The 23123-nt window shown below is 38.3% G+C and overlaps 2 protein-coding genes and 1 pseudogene across 2 annotated transcripts; 2 read left to right on the forward strand and 1 right to left on the reverse strand.

Annotated features, from left to right (window-relative positions):
* The first annotated feature begins 1509 nt into the window (after positions 1-1509).
* On the forward strand, positions 1510-12011 carry LOC121811131 (annotated as a pseudogene).
* A 111-nt stretch (positions 12012-12122) lies between these two features.
* LOC121810430 lies at positions 12123-12623 on the reverse strand. The gene has a single exon (XM_042211199.1). It carries the CDS (start codon positions 12621-12623, stop codon positions 12123-12125), a length of 501 nt encoding a protein of 166 aa, XP_042067133.1.
* A 7284-nt stretch (positions 12624-19907) lies between these two features.
* On the forward strand, positions 19908-20342 carry LOC121810431. The gene has a single exon (XM_042211200.1). The coding sequence runs from the start codon at positions 19908-19910 to the stop codon at positions 20340-20342; it is 435 nt and encodes a 144-aa protein (XP_042067134.1).
* The last annotated feature ends 2781 nt before the right edge of the window (positions 20343-23123 follow it).

A 23123-nucleotide genomic window follows, 5' to 3' on the forward strand; every position in this document is an offset into this window, starting at 1 on the left:
AGGTAAGACTCATTCTCCACTAACAATACTTTAATTACTTTTTCTCTTTATATCTCTCTTACTTTACCAATTTTACATTAAAACTCGTGTCGAACCCAAAGTACATCCTCTTTGGAAACCGGGGAGTATAATCTTACTAAATTCTCATGTTAATAGTTTGACAAAGTAGTCTAAGTTCTTTCCTTAATTCACCTTATTTGAACATCCACGTGCTTGGAAGGTAAGCTCCCTTGTAGTACCCATATTCAATTAATTTATTTTAACATAATAGACATTGTAAAATAAATTATTTATGATAAGACAACAACTTGAAAAAATAAAATAAAAGTGCGAATTTTAAAGAAAATTTAAAAATGACATTTTTCGGTATTTATACGTGCATTCGCACTTAACGTGTTTGGATATAAATTTCATATAATACATTTCGTAATACTCAATCGAAATTTTATCACATATCTTATTGGGGATAAGCATCTTAGTTCCATGTCGCTCTAAGAAATTTATAATATTACTTCACACTAATTAAATCAGATTTAATTAATTTGAGTCTAATTTAAATGGGAGATTTAATTACTTGATATTAATTATATAAAGAGGTTTAATTTCTTGAGACTAATTAAATGTCATTGCCATTAGTTTTTGGTAAATGTTAGGAATATTTATTCTTTTTTTTTACTTTATTTTATCTCATATCTTCTCCCATCTACTCTAGTACATGCTCATTGAACTAATTAAACATTTTTTTTTCTTTAACTATTGTGTCAAATGAAATGTCTCATTTAGATCTTGATGAAAGGAAGTCTTATATTTGTATCATGGAAAGGTAGTGCTTTTTTAAATAAAATATTTTGAAATATGTAAACATGAATTCTAACATAATTATTAATCCTAATTCAAAATAAACACTCCATTTAAGAAGTTAAACATTTTTTTGATAAAGTAAAGACAATTTAGTCAAGAGTATCTAGGAAGTAACTCACACACATCTTATACATAACGAACTCCCACAGTCCAAAAATTCTTTGAAATAGGAGTATGTGAAATCACTCTGCTTTTCCCCTTCCATATTCCCCCTTTTTCAGTTACATGTCATCCCTCAGATCCATCTTGCCAACTGTACATATGATAGTATACATGGGGGATTCGTTTGATTGCTAAAACTTGTCATTTTTAGTGGAGTATTCAAGACTGAAAGCTCCGATCTTTGCATGAAGGAATCTTGTTGTTTGAAATTCTTTGAATTGTGATTATAGGGGAAATTTTGTGGGATTGGAGGCATGCGCGGTGGATGCCTGGATGTCTGATTTATTCTTCCCGTTTTTGTTGAAATCTTGTTTGCCGCGAACAAGAAATCTCTGTAACAATCTTTATAGTTTTGTGTTTGAGAGGCTGGGAAATTGTCTCTCTTGTGTTTGAGCAATTTTGTGACTGAAAAAAATCGTATTGAAATTTCAGAGCTGGTGACTTTTCTGGGATCTTTGAGGCTGTGATTGTGTTGAGATAGGAGAGATGGAAATGTCTTGCAAGGAGAGTAAGGCAGCTGCAGCGGCGGCTTTGGACAACGGCAAGTATGTACGTTACACGCCAGAGCAGGTTGAAGCCCTCGAGAGGTTGTATCACAACTGTCCAAAGCCGAGCTCAACGCGGCACCAACAGCTGATTCGTGAATGCCCCATCTTATCCAACATCGAGCGTAAGCAAATAAAAGTTTGGTTTCAAAATAGAAGGTAAGAAGCATTTGTTGTTGTTGTTGTCGTTTTCTAGTGTATATTTACTCTATAATTTATGAAACTTTAATGTGAATTTTGAATATTCAATTTGAAGTTGATGGAGTACGAAATAAACAAGCCCAATAGCAGGGACAGCTCGGCTAGCCCAAAGCCCAAGAAAGAGTTCAGTTCGGCCAAGAGTTCAGTTCGGCACAACCAAAGAGTTCGGCCCTAGCCTATAGCTCGGTAAAAGCCAACTAATCAAGCTCTGCTCTCTGGTCGGCATCAAGCTCTACTCTCAGATCGGCAAAAGCTGCTCGGCAATAATTTCAGCAGTTCGGTCTCAGTATTCGACCGAACTAGGAGATAGTGGACTCATGCAAGATTTCCACCTCCGCTACACCGACGATCTATTTTAGTGGTGTCAAGCAGTCATTAACTCAGGCAGGATAGTGGACCCATGCAAGGTCGCCACGATCTCCACGACATCCACTACCTAATAAATGCTGCATGCCACGATCTTGGTTCGAAATATAAATAGAACCCAGGTCAGATAGATAAGAGATCTTCTTCTTCTTCTTCTGTTAAATTCTAATAAGCTCTCTAGAGAGAATATCATAAAGCAGGCCAGTGTTGTAAGCTGTAATTCGCAGATCAAGCAATACAAACCTGCCCCCATTTCTCCCCGTGGACGTAGATTTACCTCAGTAAATCGAACCACGTAAAATCTCTGTGTTGATCTTCATTTATTTCCTGCATTTACAAACATCAAAAATTCGCGGACTCATCACTGGCGCCGTCTGTGGGAAACAGAGAACCAAATTTGTGATAAAGCGAGTTTTTGATCCTCCTCCACCAAAAAAATGCATTCCAGATCACGTAACACCCATAATTCTGTCCGTGACAACCGTGAGGAAGTAAGTCTAGCTCGCAGGTCTGAAAAACGGCCTCGGGAGACATCTACTTCCAGTTCTCACGAAGGAGCAAGCCACTCCAGGAGTCATCGCACAGAATCTTCCCAGCAGCCCGATTTAAATGAGGTTGTCAAGCTGTTTTTGGCCGAGAAGCAGGAGGAGTTCTTAGCCTTCCTGCAAAAAAGCCAGCAGCCGGAGAAGAAAACGGGGGATTCTCCCTCCTCCTTCAGACATGAAAGTCACTACCGCAGTAGTGACGTGTCCTCCAGGCGAGAGAATCCTCACCCCCGACATGTTCTTCCTCGCCGAACTCCTTTTGAAAGAATTCAGAGGGCACCGGTACGAAGTAGATTGGGACCACGTCTCAATCCTGAGACGCCACCCGCTCAGTTCGTACCATTGAACAAGTCAAGAGCGGAAATTTCGAACTACATTCCGAAATGTTCGAAAAACCAAAACGGATGACGAAATCGGCCACACGCCGAAGTCTTGATGCATATTGCTCCTTCCATCAAACCCACGGTCACGATACCGAGGAGTGCCGAAATTTGGCTGCAGGTATTGATGTTCTTGTGAAAACAGGAACGTTAAAAAAATACCAAAGCAAGCAGCCGAAAAACAAAAAACAAAAAGCAGAGGGGTACGAGCTGCTTTCCTCAGAATCCGAAAAGGCAACAGGATCCCGAAGACGATGACGAGCAACAATATGATGGAGTAATCCTGACCATTGATGCTTTCCCTGCCGGGAAGACTAAATCGTCCCTGAAGCCGTAATTCAGGTAGAGATCGGCATACCCAGTTTCCGAACTCTAAACTTCTTCTCAGCAGATCTTGCCGAAGAAGAGAACTGGCCTGCATATAAACAGCCAAGTACAAGGAGCAAGTAGCCTGGTATTACAACCAAAGGGTGAAGAAGCTGCAACTTCAAGTGGGAGATCTCATCTTGAGAAACAACGAAGTTGGCCGAGCAGAAAAGCTGGGCAAACTCTAACCCACCATCAAAAATTTCCATATCGGGTGTCAGAAGTCCTCGGCAAAGGGTCTTATAAATTGACTCTCAAGTCAGGAGAATAAACGCCCCGAGCATGGCATATTTCCAACCTCAAAAAGTTCCATTTGTAAGAGACAGTTCAGTCAGTCTTATGTGTTTTCTTTGTTTTTTACTTGTTCTTGTCTCTACGTGCGTTGTGTCTGTCTATGTGAGTGTCGTCTCTTGCAAATATAACTGAGGTATCTCGTTCTTCAAAGGCTAATCCCCTTTTTAGAACATAACAAGCCAACGATTGTGCGTCAAAGCTTCTACAGAAGATACAAGACCACAATTCAGCTTAAACAAGCAGTTCGTCCGAAACGAGCTGCAACAAGCCAACGATTGTGCGTCAAAGCTTCTACAGAAGATACAAGACCACAATTCAGCTTAAACAAGCAGTTCGTCCGAAACGAGCTGCAACAAGCTAAAGATTGTGTCAAAGCTTCTACAGAAGATACAAGACCACAATTCAGCTTAAACAAGCAGTTCGTCCGAAACGAGCTGCAACAAGCCAACGATTGTGCGTCAAAGCTTCTACAGAAGATACAAGACCACAATTCAGCTTAAACAAGCAGTTCGTCCGAAACGAGCTGCAACAAGCTAAAGATTGTGTCAAAGCTTCTAAAGAGGATACAAGACCACAATTCAGCTTAAACAAGCAGTTCGTCCGAAACGAGCTGCAACAAGCCAACGATTGTGCGTCAAAGCTTCTACAGAAGATACAAGACCACAATTCAGCTTAAACAAGCAGTTCGTCCGAAACGAGCTGCAACAAGCTAAAGATTGTGTCAAAGCTTCTACAGAAGATACAAGACCACAATTCAGCTTAAACAAGCAGTTCGTCCGAAACGAGCTGCAACAAGCCAACGATTGTGCGTCAAAGCTTCTACAGAAGATACAAGACCACAATTCAGCTTAAACAAGCAGTTCGTCCGAAACGAGCTGCAACAAGCTAAAGATTGTGTCAAAGCTTCTAAAGAGGATACAAGACCACAATTCTGCTTAAGAATCAAGCACTTCGTCTGAAACGAACTGCAACAAAAGTCCGATTCTCGCGATAAAACTTGCCTGAATTAGGACAAGGGAAAGTCCAATCCACGCGATAAAACTCGCCGAATTAGGACGACCAAGTTCGGTCAAAGCAGTTTACCTCATAAGACCGAGGACGACCATGTCTAGTCAAAGAGGTTTACTGCATAAGACCACTTCGGTTAACTGGGAAAGTCCGATCCACGCGATAAAACTCGCCGAATTAGGACAAGGGAAAGTTCGATCCCGGCGACAAAAATCGCCAAATTAGAACACAAACCAAGTCCGGTCAAAGATGTTTATTTCATCAGACCAAAGACGAGTCCGGTCAAAGATGTTTATTTCATCAGACCAAAGACGAGTCCGGTCAAAGATGTTTATTTCATCAGACCAAAGACGAGTCTGGTCAAAGATGTTTATTTCATCAGACCAAAGACGAGTCCGGTCAAAGATGTTTATTTCATCAGACCAAAGACGAATCCGGTCAAAGATGTTTATTTCATCAGACCGACAAGCCAAGTCCGGACAAAGATGTTTATTTCATCAGACCGACAAGCCAAGTCCGGACAAAGATGTTTATTTCATCAGACCAAAGACGAGTCCGGTCAAAAGATGTTTATTTCATCAGACCAAAGACGAGTCCGGTCAAAGATGTTTATTTCATCAGACCAAAGACGAGTCCGGTCAAAGATGTTTATTTCATCAGACCAAAGACGAGTCCGGTCAAAGATGTTTATTTCATCAGACCAAAGACGAGTCTGGTCAAAGATGTTTATTTCATCAGACCAAAGACGAGTCCGGTCAAAGATGTTTATTTCATCAGACCAAAGACGAATCCGGTCAAAGATGTTTATTTCATCAGACCGACAAGCCAAGTCCGGACAAAGATGTTTATTTCATCAGACCGACAAGCCAAGTCCGGACAAAGATGTTTATTTCATCAGACCAAAGACGAGTCCGGTCAAAAGATGTTTATTTCATCAGACCAAAGACGAGTCCGGTCAAAGATGTTTATTTCATCAGACCAAAGACGAGTTCGGTCAAAGATGTTTATTTCATCAGACCAAGGACCTAGTCCGGTCAAAGAAGTTTACTTCAAGGCCATTTTACATAAAGGAAGAAACCAAACTAAGAGAAAGGAGACGAAATCATACTTCGCCAGCTTCGTCTCCACCTTCTCGGTGAGGTTCAGCTTCCTTCTCCTTATCTGCTTCGGCTTCAGCCTCCCCCGTATCCTTATCCAGAATGCCGAAGTGATTCACTTCGCTTTTTCGAGGGAGGTAGTGATGGAGTACGAAATAAACAAGCCCAATAGCAGGGACAGCTCGGCTAGCCCAAAGCCCAAGAAAGAGTTCAGTTCGGCCAAGAGTTCAGTTCGGCACAACCAAAGAGTTCGGCCCTAGCCTATAGCTCGGTAAAAGCCAACTAATCAAGCTCTGCTCTCTGGTCGGCATCAAGCTCTACTCTCAGATCGGCAAAAGCTGCTCGGCAATAATTTCAGCAGTTCGGTCTCAGTATTCGACCGAACTAGGAGATAGTGGACTCATGCAAGATTTCCACCTCCGCTACACCGACGATCTATTTTAGTGGTGTCAAGCAGTCATTAACTCAGGCAGGATAGTGGACCCATGCAAGGTCGCCACGATCTCCACGACATCCACTACCTAATAAATGCTGCATGCCACGATCTTGGTTCGAAATATAAATAGAACCCAGGTCAGATAGATAAGGGATCTTCTTCTTCTTCTTCTGTTAAATTCTAATAAGCTCTCTAGAGAGAATATCATAAAGCAGGCCAGTGTTGTAAGCTGTAATTCGCAGATCAAGCAATACAAACCTGCCCCCATTTCTCCCCGTGGACGTAGATTTACCTCAGTAAATCGAACCACGTAAAATCTCTGTGTTGATCTTCATTTATTTCCTGCATTTACAAACATCAAAAATTCGCGGACTCATCAGAAGTCATGTTTTATGCTCGTATTTTCAGACTTTTGTTCTAAGCTTGATGATATTGAAAATCCAGATGCAGAAAGAAGCAAAGGAAAGAGGCTTCGCAGCTACATGGTGTGAACAGGAAGCTGGCAGCCGTGAATAAGCTCTTGATGGAAGAGAGCGATAGGCTGCAGAAACAGGTATCTCAATTAGTGTATGAAAACAGCTACTTTCGCCAGCATACGAATGAGAATCCACACTCATCCTTATATTTTCAATCTCAGCAGCAGATTAGTTCGAAATGTGGTCTCAATAAAGCCAATTATGCTTGCAGAATGCACTTTCCACAAAAGACACAAGCGGTGAATCAGTCGTGACGAGTGGTCAACAACACCACTTGACGCCGCAGCATCCACCAAGAGATGCTAGTCCTGCAGGGTGAGTAGGGTCTGTCTTGAACGCAGTTGTGTGTGCGTTTTCGGTTAGTTATGAACAGTGGATATGTTATTGAGTGTAAATCACCGAGCGTAGCATTTAAAAGTCAAGGGAGTAGTGGAGGAATGGTTGTTTGAGTCATTTTCTTGATTGAGGAAGGAGGAGTATATATGTCTTTATCATGCTATGTGAGCCCATTTACCTTGTCGTGCGTGTTTCTGGGTGTCTTATGAAAGTTCATTTACAGACTTTTGTCCATTGCAGATGAAACTTTAGCAGAGTTTCTTTCAAAGGCAGCTGGAACTGCTGTTGAGTGGGTTCAAATGCCTGGAATGAAGGTACACTTCTTTCATTATTCTTCAACTCTATTGCATTTTTTATTCTGTCTTGATATATGCAAGATTTAATATTTTTTACACTTTATAGGCCTTCATTTTAGTGTGATATGTTATGCATGTGTGCACAGAGTCATAGGTTAATTTCATGAAGGCTTAAAGGTCTTTTAACCCTATTATAAACTTAAGTGTTTATCATTTGAATAACAGTACTTAAATCCTCCACTAGTACAAGTTGAATATTTTACTACAATAGGAGGGTATAATGTTTGCATGAATATTTTAATGGATATTAGCAGTTTTGACCTATTGACTTTATATTAATTTCGAGTAGCCTGGTCCGGATTCCATTGGAATCGTTGCTATTTCTCATGGTTGCACTGGTGTGGCAGCTCGAGCTTGTGGTCTGGTCGGCCTCGAGCCTACCAGGGTAAAGTTATCTGTTTTTTTGTAGAGAATCCAACTTGTTAAGTGATGATTTTGGTGGAGTGAAAAATGGATTACCAAAGTATATTTCAGGTTGCAGAAATCCTCAAGGATCGGCCTTCGTGGTTAAGCAACTGCCGAGCTGTGGATGTTCTCAATGTGCTGCCTACTGCCAATGGTGGAACCGTTGAACTTTTGTACATGCAGGTAATTGTGATTTCAATCACGGTGTTCCTTTGCTATTCCTTCTGTATTTCTTACGGATGGGGCTTTTATAATTGGAAACTTTTAGTTATACGCTCCCACAACTTTGGCACCAGGCCGTGATGTTTGTTTGCTGCGCTATACTTCGGTCATGGATGATGGTAGCCTAGTGGTAGGTGACCATAACTTCTATTTTTTATTCAAGGAAAATCTCTAATGTAACAATGCATTCTGAACCAATTTAATGGTTACAGTATCGTTGGTTTCGCATTCAAACTAAAGGTTTGTGAAAGATCACTTAGCAACACTCAGAATGGTCCTAGCATGCTGCCCGTGCAAAACTTCGTCAGGGCAGAGATGTTGCCTGGCGGTTACTTGATCAGACCTTGTGAGGGAGGAGGATTGATCATTCACATCGTTGATCACATGAATTTGGAGGTACCTAAATATATCTGCCACGTCTACACTGTGCCTTGGGGATTGTTCTGATACATACGAGTTACGCTGTTGGCAATTGAAACTAAAAATATATTACAACTATCCTACATCGGTGTACAAAGAGAACTGAAATCACTATATAAGTCTCATTGTTCCCTCCTATCACCAATTGGTTTTAGAAAGGAACTCATGGATTTCTCTTACGCCCCTAACAAAGATCACTTTCTTAAATATTTAGCATATATAAGCATAACATAGGTGCCAAACAGAAAACACGCAACTAATTTCATTTATTCCCCTTTCCTTACCAGGCATGGAGTGTACCTGAGGTTCTGCTCCCTCTTTATGAATCTTCGACGGTGCTTGCTCAAAAGACGACCATGGCGGTGAGAATAGAGCAATAATAAGAACTGATAGGCCGACTATCCTTTGTGTCACTAATGTCATGACTTCTGGTGCTCTTGTTCTCCCACACAGGCTCTTCATCATCTCAAGCAGATGGCTCACGACATTCCGCAAACTAATATAAGCAACTGGGGCTGAAGACCAGCAGCTTTGCAAGCACTTGGCAATCGGTTGAGCAGGTCCTACTATTCTACTTCTCACGAGTCTGGTTTTATTTCTATTTTTGGCTTCTTATGTGTGCAATTTCCTGATTATCAATCAGGGGATTCAACGAGGCTCTGAATGGATTCAGCGATGAGGGGTGGACCTTGATAGTAACGACGGCATGGACGATGTTACCATTCTTGTCAACTCCAATCTAGCAAAAACTTATGGGGTTTAATATCTCTTTCACGAATGAGTACAACTCCATTTTCAATGCCGTCTTGTGTTCCAAAGCTTCAATGCTTTTACAGGTACTTTACTTAAAAGCTTGATCTTCTTGTCTTGCCCCAATAATTCTTTTAGCAAATTACAATTATTGATTCTATTGCATTCATTATTATTTTGTCAGAATCAAGTCTCTGATTAACTCTTTCTTACTTGTGTGCAGAATGTGCCACCTGCGATACTGCTCAGGTTCTTGCGGGAGCACCGGTCGGAATGGGCGGACAACATTGATACCTTTGCAGCATCTGCTACCAAGATTGGTCCATGTACTTTCTTAGGGACTCGGGTTGAAAATTCCGGTGGTCAAGTCATCCTTCAACTGGCCCAGACTATCGAGCATGAAGAGGCAAGTGCATAGGGTTATTCTTCTCAACTCTTGCTATCTTATCTGACTCTAATTTATTGTAATAGCCTTTGTTGAAATCTCTAAATAAGAACATATTGTTTGGTTTTCCAATAGCTTCTGGAGGTAATTAAGTTGGAAGGAGTCAGCCACATGCCTGATGATGCAATGATGGTTAGAGACATCTTCCATTTGCAGGTAGATATTCCCATTGGATTCCTGCCCAGTTACTAGCTATGATATGTAATGATAGAACAATCCCTCTTGCCTTATTTTTATGTTCAATGTCAAAAACCCACTGGTATAAGTTACTAACTTCCCTAATCCTTTCCACGTGCTTACTAACTTCATAGCACAAGAACTTATTACTACATCTGTTGTGGCATGAACTAATTGATGGCATGAAGAATGAGAGTGATCTTATGCTAGTGGGAAACAGATTCTAGAATGCCAGAATAGTCTTCTGTGTAAAAGAGTTCTAGATGGTAAGTCATTTTTGTACTTATCAAAAAGCTGTTCTGCAACGCAAGTTTGTGACCTGTGGTCTGCATCTTGAATTTGGCAGCTCTGTGGTGGCATGTGAAAATGCAGTTGGAACACATGATGAACTTTTATTTGCCCCTATTGATGCCGCCTTTGCTGAAAATGCTCCCCTTCTGCCGTCTGGTTTCTGCATAATTCCCCTTGGTTCTGGAAAGGTGAGTACTCTTTTGTTGCTGTTTTCCTTCTGTTTGTTTATTTCCCTTTCTTGTTACATCACTCAATATTTTGGAGTAATGAGCTTGATGATAACTCTTTGGAACCATATCTTGTAACGATGTTGTTACATATTCACTTGGTCAGAAGTCTCTTAATAAGGGTTTTGGTATAGCTTTTTAACTGAAAATTCCAAATTCAGAAGCTTTTATACGGATTCTACATCTAAACGGCTGCAATATTTCACAGGTAGCATCAAGTCCAAATCGTACTCTAGACCTTGCATCTTCTCTAGAAACTGGAACAGGAGGCAATAAACCGTCGAACGACCTTGCTGTCACCAGCAGCACTTCGAGATCTGTCACGACGATTGCTTTCCAGTTTGCATTCGAAAGCCACATGCAAGAAACTGTTTGCATCAATGGCCCGGCAATATGTTCGCAGCATCATATCATCTGTCCAGAGGGCCGCCCTAGCTCTCTCTTCAGCTCACCTTGGACCAAATGCTGGTCTTCGGTCTCCCCTCGGGACTCCTGAAGCCCATACCTTAGCCTGTTGGATCTGCCAAAGTTACAGGTAAATCATATCAGAATATGATTGTTAATGTGTTTCTGTATAATACTTTCTCTCTTGATGCATTCTTGACCAATTAATCATACACTCATTTTCCTATTGCTTCAAATGATTATACAGTAAGATACCATATCTTCAATACTTCAGAGAGGAAATGGCCCATACACTGCGTAGACGAGTACAAATCATGTAAGCTGATGGAAGTTTCCTTTTTAACTTGTAGGAACCATATGGGAGTGGAGCTTCTGAGGTCTAGCGGCGAAGGGAGTCTACTGTCCTGAAAGCACTTTGGCATCACTCAGACGCCATCATGTGCTGTTCCATCAAGGTAACTTTTTCATACATCTCGAATTGATCGTGTCATTCTTTCCGAGTTGTTGATGAACATCACGTGCTAAATTTTGTAGTGAAAAAATAACTGCTCTTAGTTCGTTTGCGTATTGTTCCAACTATTCATCCAACAGGTCGTTCCTGTTTTCACCTTTGTGAACCAGGCTGGTCTTGACATGCTTGAGACGACCTTGGTCACACTTCAAGATATATGTCTGGAGAAGATATTTGATGCTCATGGTCGGAAAAACCTCTGCTCAGAGATTCCACACATTATGTATCAGGTCATCCAATATACAGCAATGCAACTACTACTTTTCGAAACCATTTTAATCTAGTTGATTTATTATGAGTATTTAGTCATTCTAAACTGGCAAACTTTGAAACTAGAAACATGGTATGAAAGTTGAAATCGCACATTTTGGGAGGTACCGTATGCCATCGGATGTGGGTTTGGATCCAAATATTTGATTCATCAAACAGTCTTAAAACAACTTTCTTCATAGAATGCCTTCCCGAGTGGATTAAAGCTTGTACAAGGCCCTCTGAATGTTTTGATGTGTTCGTTTACTAGCATCTTTTGAGCTCATTAGCTGTTTATCTTGGCAATGTAGGGCTTTGCGTCTCTTCAAGGTGGCATCTGCTTGTTGAGTATGAGCCGGCCCATCTCGTACGAGAGAGCCATGGGAAGGTTCTGAATGAAGACGACGACCCACATTGCTTCTGCTTCTGCTTCATGTTCGTCAATTGGTCGTTTGTTTAATATCTTTGATAAACATACATTCGTTGAAAGTAACTAAATCCAACCCTTCGTCGAAATTTATTTATATATCTTTTCAATTGAAAACCGTCATTACAAAAATCACAGCACAATAATACAGCGCACACTAAAAATCACAAAATTTTAAGGAATAAGAGAGAATTTTGCTGCCCCAAATCCTTATAAAATCTTGTGATAAACTCTTCAGCAGCTTCATCTACGTGATTATCTTCTTCATCGTTTCTCAACGGAAACGGTGAGTCAGTTATCCTCAGCTGCCTCACCATCGGGCTCGGGCCGAAGCCCGGAAGAGCCGGCGAGGCAGTGGCGCTGTGGAACATCTCGACCGCGGCCTTCATTAGCTCTTCCTCGGTGGGGCGGCACTGCTTCCGCTTGTGCGCGGAGGTTTTGGCCCAGCTGAACTCGTATTCTAGGTGGCGATCCGAGGTAGAAGGGCGGTGGTGGTGGGGCATGAGGCTGTGGATGGCGGCTTTGCCGGCGATCTTGCCGCGCTTCATCAGCATGCTGAGATCAGCTAATAGCTTCCCCTTTGAAATGCCTTTTCTCAGCATGAAATATACCACTTTTACTATTTTCAACAATTTCTTTGCTATGATTGGTAGATTTTGCTCCATTTTTCTGGGTGGATTTTTTTTTATGTTTGTTGATGGAGAAAGGTGTTTGGATAGAGAGAAGATTGTTTGATTTGATGGAAATGGAAGCAAATGAAGGTGGTATATATAAAGGGCAGTTAAGTGTACGCCCTGCTTTGTAGGTTGTACCGAGGTTTGTTCAATTTGATTAAATAAAACATTCTTCACTTTGCTTTTCAAAATGAGTGTTGTACATATAACATATTAATAACTATACATGGTTTTACTTGAAGGTTTTCTAGTAAATATGTTGATTCGATGTTTAATATATCAAGCATTATTGAAGAATGTAAATAAATACTACTCCATTATTCAAATGAATTATTGATGATATGGTGCATTTTTTTTCATTTTATAGTGAGATAAAAGGGGTGTAATTAATTCGTTATAGAACCGATGTCTCTTAATTGAAAACATTAGTTGCTGTGTTCTAAATCGGGACAGATTGGTAATTTTGATGAGAAATATTAATGGTTAATTGGTTACTCCAATCTACCTTGCTTAAAAAGCTGGAAATAAAATTTGAATAGATCAACCTATGGAAGTCATGGGACCGATCAATAATGTAAATAAATTATGTTAAAACTCTTATAATTATTGGATTAGTTAGTTGATAGTTCTAATTGAGTCTAAATCATGATCATTACTTAGAGATGAAAAAAAAAGTTGTACTGAGATAAAATAATCGAATAAAAAATGTCTCACTACTTATTACTGTACAATCATTGTTTCAAAAACCTTGAGATGACTGGTGTATGAAGAAATAAATGTCCCAAGATAGGGAAATTTAATAATAATTATATCGTTTTCAACCCGACCTGCAAGGAAAAGAAGAATGGCGTTTATTTGACTCCAGCATATAATTTTGGAATAATTTAAACATACTATAGTGATTATGTCCAGCATGGTTTACTTAGCCAGAAAGGTATGAGTCGGACACGTGTCGGTTGTTGTCCAAAATTAATTTCACCTAAAAAATAAAAACAAATTAATACTCCTACAAAGTATTTGCCAGGGAAATGAAGAAGCTTATTGTCGGTAGGAAAGTACGTAGTATTTGTCGTGTTGCTGGTGAGAATACACATCCCAATTGGTAGAAATACAACAAAAATATGTACAATTATATACTCCCTAAATATAGACAGAATACTATTATACTAACTAGTATCACACAGATTAAAATATTTAAAATATTGATTTTAGATGGTAAACAAAATAACTATGAATTATACAACTAAAACATACCATATATTTAAAATACTTAATAACAAATTATAAAAAGTTGTAGAGCTCTGATTCACAATACATGAATGGGGACATTTGAAACAACATTTGATTAAGCTCTAAGAAGAAAAAATGAATCTAACTCACATGACCTATAACAAAAGATTCCAATTATAGTAGTTACAACATTAATTTAATGCTCAAATATAAATAACATTATAATAAAAAATAATACTCATATTAGAATTAGTTGTATAATGTAAACAAAGTAGGTTTTAAATTAATATTAGACAAATTCAGATAAACTTATGACTATTGTGTTACATACAACACACTTAATAACAACAAATTTAAAAAATAGGCATGCAAATAAATAATAGAAAATAACTAAACGATTTAGATAATATTAAAGTAACAAAATTAAATATGAAGAATTGAGAATATAAACAAACATTATTATTATATAATAAAATTTATGCTGTAGAAAACGAACTTCACATTAAACTAATATTGATAGAGAGTCAAGAGAGTACCTAAAATTTGATCAAATCTCTGCAAAAAGTTCAAAAAAGAATGTAATGAGAAAAAGATAGAAATGTATGGATTATAAGCTATCAAATGCTATATATTTATAGTAGAAATTAGAAGTTAATTTCTTTTAAAACCTTTCACTTCCTCTACTTATAATTAAAATAAAAGGAATTAACTTCCTACAATCAAAACCTATAAATATGAAGAATAAAACGTTAAAAAACTGAATAATTAATTTCATGGATTGGTGGGGTCAAGACTTTATAGGGGACACGTTATTTCTTATATTATGACATATTTTTTAAATATTGAAATTCACCCAATAACTTATAAATATTTTTAAAAAGTCAAAACTCGTCTTTTATATATGTATAGATAGATATGTCATCCCACGTAGCATTTATGATTATTAAGTAATTTAAATTCCGTAATATGTTGGCTATGTTGATAGCATTATAGTTTTATTTTTCATGATTTGTAATTCTTATTCGATTATGATCAAAATTATTAAATTTGCATAATTTGTAAATTTGAGGATCTTGGTCACAATTAACAAATGATGTAAAATAGAAGGAATAATCAAGAGTGATGATGAGAGGCTCTTGTAATGAAAATAGAGATTTAAACAAGTGTTTAATTATTCTTTCGTTATTTTTCAGATTTGGATTTAATCGTAGTTATTTTGTTTGTGTGTAACTGTTTTCAATTGGGATTATAAATTGAGTTTAGATATAACTCTATGAGATTAATGAGTTTATCTTTTCATTTACAATTAATACTAAGATTTTTAATGTTTATATACAGACTTTATTGTTACTTTATATTTTGGACAATTCAACATTAAAGGCTATAGAAAGAAAACGCTAAGGCATTGTTCGATATTACAGAATTGATGCTATGGAATTGGGATCGAGGCCTTCAATTGCAATTTGATGTTTGATGCTACAAAATATTTAGAATTGGAATTAATTGAATTCAAATTCAAATTTTCTCAATTCCACTATTTGAATTACATATCAAAAAGTAGATAATTGAAATTCCAAATAATTATATAATTAGACACATTAACACACTACATAACATAACACACAAACACAAACATGCAGCGCGCACACGCACACACCCACACACAACATACAAAAATACAGATATTACACATTGGCTGTAATGAATGTGTGTGCATAATTCCTTTAAATTCAATTTCATATACTACATTATTTTTTACTGAACAAATAGTTTAGAATTGATTTATAATTCAATTCCTTTAAATTTAGTTCCGTAGAATTTTAGTTTTAGATTAATTCTAATTCCAATTTTGTGTACGAACGGACCCTGCCAGAGATTTACTCCATTCGTCTCACTTTAGGAGTCCCGGTTTATCAATTTTGGGTGTCCAACTTTAGGAGTCTCGGTTGAAATATTCCATAAATGGTATTATGCCTCACATTCCACTAACCTTTTTCCACTCACATTTTATTATAAAACTAATATAAAAAATAGAACTCACATTCCACTATCTTTTTTCACCAACTTTCCTTTACATTTCTTAAAACTCGTGCCGAACTCAACTGGGACTCCCAAAGTGGGACGGAGGGAGTACATGTCAACAATGCTCTCAATAGATCCTCAGAGTCGAACAATTAATGTGCAACATATTAGTCCTCAAATGTTTAAACCAATGAGATTTATTGTTTAAAAAATTACTAAGTTACTTGACTCTAAACAAAAGAAGAAAAGGAAGCATAGTAGAGGAATAATTTTGGAAAAAATAAGCATTGCTGCTTTGGACATGCACTTCATGTATGGATACACAACCAACACGTGTATGCAGTTAATATTTTGAAGATCGGTTGCAGGAATTGTACACTTTCATTGAAAACTTTAATTCATTGCTACTTTGCATCCTAAAGAACAGCAAATGTACTAGTATTTGATTTGGTTGGAAACTTGGAATCAAACATTTAATTATGAATTAAATAAAATATATAGTACACATTTTTATATATTTTATTATCAATAACTTATGAGTTGAGTTTGTTAATGATATGGAAGGTGTCTAGAAAGAAACCTTTGTTATAACTTATAATTAATCTTAACCTTGAAAGTAGGGAATGACATTAATTAAGTGTGTAAGGAATCTATGTTATACTCCCTCCGTCCCGCTTTAGCAGTTCCGGTTGAGTTGGGCACATGTTTTAAGGGGTATTTAAGTGTGTAATAAATAAATGATGTAGTGGAGGTTGGGTCCCACTTTTAAACAACTTTTTTACTTTTTTGCTTTTAAGTGTGTAATAAATAAATGATGTAGTGGAGGTTGGATCCCACTTTTAAATGATGTAATAAATAAATTGATGTAGTGGACATCAATTTTTATGCCCCGAGTTCAACCGGGACTCCTAAAGTGGGACACCCGAAATTGATCAACTGGGACTGCTAAAGCGGGACGGAGGGAGTATTTTGGTTTAGCATTCGTTGATGAATATGGAATTAAATATCCTGAAAATACTCATTATATATTATTATATGATTAATATTTACAATTTAAACTATTAAAATATGTAAAAAAATGTGTATATTGGTCTAGTAGTAATGCAATCGAGGTCGAAGATTTTGGATTTGAGTATATTGTAACATGACCTTTAAATTTTTAAATTTTATTCATTTATGGATTAAAAATATGTTAAGGTGGTGCATAAAGTGCATATCTAATGAAAGCCCTACTTTTCATCAAATTAACAGAACTAATTAGTTTGAAATCATAACTCTGAAATCTTTCCATCAAACGTGGGCTTAAAAAGAATACAAAAGTAAGGTTGGAAAAGTGAAAGAGGCATACATATAATATTATAATATAATTATGCTTGGCTTTACGGAAATTAAGTGCTCTGATATCGACGTCTTTTTGACCCCATGTTATGTTTTAATACAAATTTACAACTGCGAAAATATACTTAGCATATCCAAAAAGTGAAAGAGGTACTAATATAAGTATGTTTGGCTTTATGGAAATTAATTGCTCTGAACTCGAACACATCTTTTTGACCCAATGTTGTGTTTTAATACAAGTTTACAACTGTGGTAATGATATACTCTATTCATTCGATTGTGATTATTTATTTTGATTCACATAAATGTAAAGACAAAATATAGATTAGGTTGGTTAAATATGAGTCATACGTTTATATACTACATCCGTCCTATAAATATATGTGTACTTTCCATTTCGTCCATCTCATAAAAAATGTTCATTTCCAATTATGGAAAGTAGTCCCAACTCATTAAAAACTAGTAATAGTGGGTCTCACTATCCACTAACGTTATTTTAAATTTTAACTACATTTCTCATCTTCTCTCTTACTTTATCAATTGTGTATTAATTTTCATGTCATTTCAAATGCCTATATTTTTAAGGGACAGAGGGAGTATTAATTAATTTTATAATAAAATGTGAGGTCGGAATATAAGGTCGATTTACTAAAATAGGTACTTAAAAAAATAAATGAAACGAATAAACAAAAATGAGATAATTATTCGTGGATAGAAATATCAAATGGTAATCAAGATAATCTAAAAAGATAGAGTTGAAGAAACAAGATTAGGGTTGGCACGGTACGGTATACCGCACTGAGAATGTCATACCGCATACTGTACCGTAAATTGCGGTATGAGAAAATGTCATACCTATACCTTACCGAATTTTTTGGTATACCGCGGTATGATTATTTCCGATACCGTTACCATACCATCTATGCGGTATACCATACCGTATGGCGGTATACCGTACTTTTATGTTATACCGAAATAAGGTATGGCATATCGAGTACGGTATACCAAAATAAGGTATAACATACCGTAATACTTGTGTTTCATACCAAAAAAATTCTATTATAGCCAAATATTTAAAATAAAATTTCACCTATTAAATAATGTCCAAAAGATTAAAACTACACCACAATCAAATCTATACAGTTGACTTGATTTGCATCTCTGCGTGTGAGTGTTTGGGGTTGGGGGCGGTTGAACTAAAATATGAAAGTATGGTTAGGGATTTTAACATATTAACTATTTTTTATATAAATTTTAAATACAACATATATATCGAATTTTTGGCAAATATCGTAAATGCGGTATATTGCGGTATATCGCGGTATAGGAAAATCTATACATTTACCGTACCGAAATCTATCAGTACGGTATCATACCGTACCGCAAATTCGGTATTTTCGGTATTTTTCGGTACGATAAGTGCGGTATTTCTGTATTACGGTATATTTAGTCAGCCCTAATAAGATTCATTGTCCTGAGAGATTCTTTCAAGATGCAACAATATGAGTACAAAGTAATTCATACTTTGTTCTATAAGAGAACATGTAATCGAGTAACTCGTTTGTTATTGATGTAGATGGCGTGATTATTACAGGAGATGATGAAGAAAGATCATGAACCTGAGAAAAAATCTGTTCCAAAAGTTTGAGATGACAAATGTGGCAACCCTTAAATACTTTCTCGAGATATAGGTTTTGAGGTGGAATAAAGGTACCAGAGGGAAAAAGAAAGAAAAAAAAATAGCAGAATCACAAAAGAGCACCTCTCAAATGCCTTCAGCCATCTACTTCCTTTTTACTTTCAAACCTAGCGACCATCTAACATCGTTCAAGTTGTCTGACATTTGTGTATGGGAAAAAGGAAATCCTGAGCACTAACCCCACACCCATGTGCCAATGCACCACAAAAGTCTTCTCTTTTCGAACTTCCAGTTTGGTGTGAAGTAGTCTTCAATAATTATTTTATTTAAGATGTTCCAAATCGTCCACGAGGCAACATAGAACATGGAAATCCAAATTTTCTTGTTGAACCTCTTGAAGGGGGCACCAAGCCATGAGAGAAAGCATGCTTCTGATCCTTTTGGCAAGCATATTGACATGCTCCAGCAATAACAAGAGAAGTACCACAATTTTGATGTAACTTTGCAACTGAATAAAAATGTGCTCGATCGATTCAGGTTCATCCTTGCAAAAGGTACATAAGATGTCTTCAATCCCTGGAGTACTGCCTAATCTGAAGAGTCTCTCTTTAGTATTGAAACGCCCTTATAGTGAACTAAACCTAAACACTTTACTATAATGACATTTAGTTCACTCTGTGTTTTATTTTCTAATTATACATTTAAGTAGTGGTTGCCCTATATCACTATTATTTCTAACTAAGAACTTGAAACAAGTCAATTTAGATGAACATCCCAAAAAAAACTGAATCATTTTTAATGAGACGAATTAGTAATGAAGAGATATTAATCCCCCCTGTGCATAGTATTTTAAATTGAAATTGAAGTACAATTTCGTGTGTCACCTTCCATCTTCTTTGCCCTTTAAATACCACTATCCTCCACCTCAATTTACTTACCCTCAAACAATCACATTCCAACAACCTCTCTCTCTATACCAACATCAAAAATCAAAATCCATCTATACAAATATTGAGCAAAATAGAGCCAAAAAAATATGGAAAATAATGCGAGTGGTATATTTGATGCTGAGAAAAGGCATTACAAAGGGCAAACTATTAGCCCATCTTAACATGATGATGAAGCGCGGCAAAATCGCCAGCAAAGCCGCCATACACAATCTCATGTTCCACCACCACCACCACAGATTCCGCCTCCCCTTCCACCTCACCAAGCGCAGGAGCTCTCACGCGGTGTTTGACAGAGACACGATGGCTGCCTCCGTCGAGAGTTTCAGCAGCGCGGTGGCGTCGCCTGCGCTGCCCGGGTTCGGGCCGAGCCCGTTGGTGAGGCAGCTGCGGATCACCGATTCTCCGTTCCCGTTGACGGATGCTGAAGCTGAAGAAGACAATAATGTTGATGAAGCTGCTGAGGAATTTATAACTAAGTTTTATGACGATTTGAAGCGACAGAATTCCAACATGTTTTTGGAGTACTATTGAGTTCCGATTCCGATTCGAGATGGGATCTGTTTTTCAAGAATTTGGAGAAGACTGTGTTTTTGGTAGTAATAGGAAATTAGGAATGCTTGTTGAGTTGTAGATAAATAATTTCTATGGAGATGTTTCTATGATTATTAATAACATGTTATTGCTTTAACAAAATTATTACACGTTTAATAATCGGTGGAAAAAATTTACTTGTACAGTAAATTTTAGAAATAAATTATATTTTTCAGTCAATTATTCGAATCAAGTAGTACTATAAAATAATAGAAATTGAATTTTAACATTTTTATTCTTACGTAAACTGTAAGGATGTGTTTGATAAAGTAGTAATATGTTAGGAGGGGTTTTCCTCTTAAGCAATCGGTTCTCCGGGTAGAGCACATAAACAAGAAATCCGTTGATTAATCCGACGCCCAAGTGCTTGGGTCGATGGTGATCTCCGGAAGAAGAGCTGAACGCGAGATTCGATCTCATCGGCAGCGATAAATAATTAGAGTTTTGTGATTCAAGCCAAGTTGGGCAAAATACTGATTTCATTAATTGGTTGAATAATTGAAATAATAAAAATCTATCCTATTTATAATACTAGAATACCTAGTTAATGAACAAGAAACAAATATATGAAAAGATATCCAAATCCCTAATATATTGAAACTAAATGAAGGTTAGTAACAACTCCCCCACGGTTAAAGTCCGCCTTGTCCTCAAGGTGGAAACTACGAAGCAACGAAGAGTCGAAAGCAGAAGCTTTGATAAGGTATCTCCTCCTGGATCAAACGCCCACCGAACAGTTGGACGTGTCACTTCACCATCTCCATCAAAAATCATCAAGGTAGGACCGAAGCAGTCGTCAAAATTCAGCGCTAAAACGAGAAGCTTGTCAACACGCCCATGAATTCCCAAACACGCCGTGTAATTTCGCGGCGGGATTAACCGTGCATCGATGGGAAGCAATGTCGGTCGATGAATCATTCTTGCAACATCACTATCATGCAAATCTCCATTTTCACCCAAGCAATTCTCAATAACATCTTGGGATGCCACTCGAGCAACATCGAGAGATGCGACGACCCTCTGTACTTCCTCAATGGAGTCAACTTATTCTTCGTCATCTAACAATGTATCGTCATCTCCCATGATATAGGGGCTGCACGGCAGAGAAATCATGGTGGGTGGGGGTTGTTCATCTAACAATCCACCCTCCTCTCCACCGTCGACATCGTGGCTGCAAGACGGAGCTGGCTGGGGCAGATTCGAAGATAGGACAGCAGCTGCAGCGGCCGGTGGCGCTACTGAATGGCAGTGGCTCATCATGCTCGAGCGTTGTGGTGATTGGAAATCCGACCTGCGATTGGTATACTCATTGGTGCAGTTTCGCGGTGGAGCCGATGAGACGTTGGGGGTAAACCCGATGGCACAAAAGAAACCATGGTATTTCTCGATGGAGGATATTCTATCTTCCGGAGCGACGGAGAAATATCCGGCCGATCAAGATCGGGCTGCGGAAACGATCGAAATTTGCTCACCCGGGGATCTGCGGTATCGACACGAGTGTCCATCCTGTCCAATGCCTCCAGTAAACGATCTGATGCGTTGATAGGGTCCTTCGCTGTGGTGGCTGGACCAGGCTGAAATTGAGGATGCCACGAACGATATCGGGCATAGGATTTTCGCGGCTGCAGGTCTGAATCTGGGCCCATATTTGAGCCAATATACGGTGGTGGGCGGCAGTAATCAATTCGTTGTCCCGGCGGATCCCAACGACTAGGCGGACACAGTGGTGGCTGATCATAATCCGAATATCCTCACGATGCACGGTGAGGCGGTGCGTACCTATCCGGCTGGTGGTGTTGTGGTTGCCGGTACGTAGGCTGGGTGTAACGCCGATGCTGCTTGTCCCAATCATCGCCACCACAATCAGGAAGACGGTAAGGTGGTTCTGGATTAGGCCGTTGTGGCGGTCGAAGTTTCCCCAGTCGCCGGTCATTCGCGTCCGTACGCGACTCCAATTTGTCCAAGGCGGTCCATAGGTAGTCTAACTTCTTCATCCAAAAGGTCTACTGATGCTGCCGCTAATCCCAGAGCTGTGTACGGTTGTGATCAAATTGGCGATGATGATAGTTGGAGTAGTTGGATGACATGATGGTGGTCTGACATCGACACGGCGCGCAGGAATCCATCATGTCGGGCATTGCAGAAGTAGAGTTGTCCGGCGGCTAGAGCTCGGCGGACAGGCAGGACTCGACAACCAAAGTAGTTGTTGTGCGCGGAATGTTTTCTGTCAGGCAGCGGCGTAGCTTTGATTCGAGATGGTGGGAGGGTGAGAGCTGGATGAAAGCACCAGTTGTTAGGAGGGGTTTTCCTCTTAAACAATCGATTCTCCATGTAGAGCACAGAAACAAGAAATCCATTGATTAATCCGGCGCCCAAGTGCTTGGGTCGGCGATGATCTCCGGAAGAAGAGCTGAACGCGAGATTCAATCTCGTCGGCAGCGATAAATAATTAGAGTTTTGTGATTCAAGCCAAGTTGGGCGAAATACTGATTTCATTAATTGGTTGAATAATTGAAATAATAACAATCTATCGTATTTATAATACAAGAATACCTATTTAATGAACAAGAAACACATATACGAAAAGATATCCAAATCCCTAATATATCTAAATTAAATGAAGGTTCGTAACATAATAGCAACATAGAGAATTATATATAATCATTTCTAATTGTTTGATATCATAGGTATGCTTAACTCAAAGTCCAACATAAGATAAGG

Source organism: Salvia splendens, chromosome 7, assembly GCF_004379255.2.
Source record: "Salvia splendens isolate huo1 chromosome 7, SspV2, whole genome shotgun sequence".
NCBI classification, from domain to species: domain Eukaryota; kingdom Viridiplantae; phylum Streptophyta; class Magnoliopsida; order Lamiales; family Lamiaceae; genus Salvia; species Salvia splendens.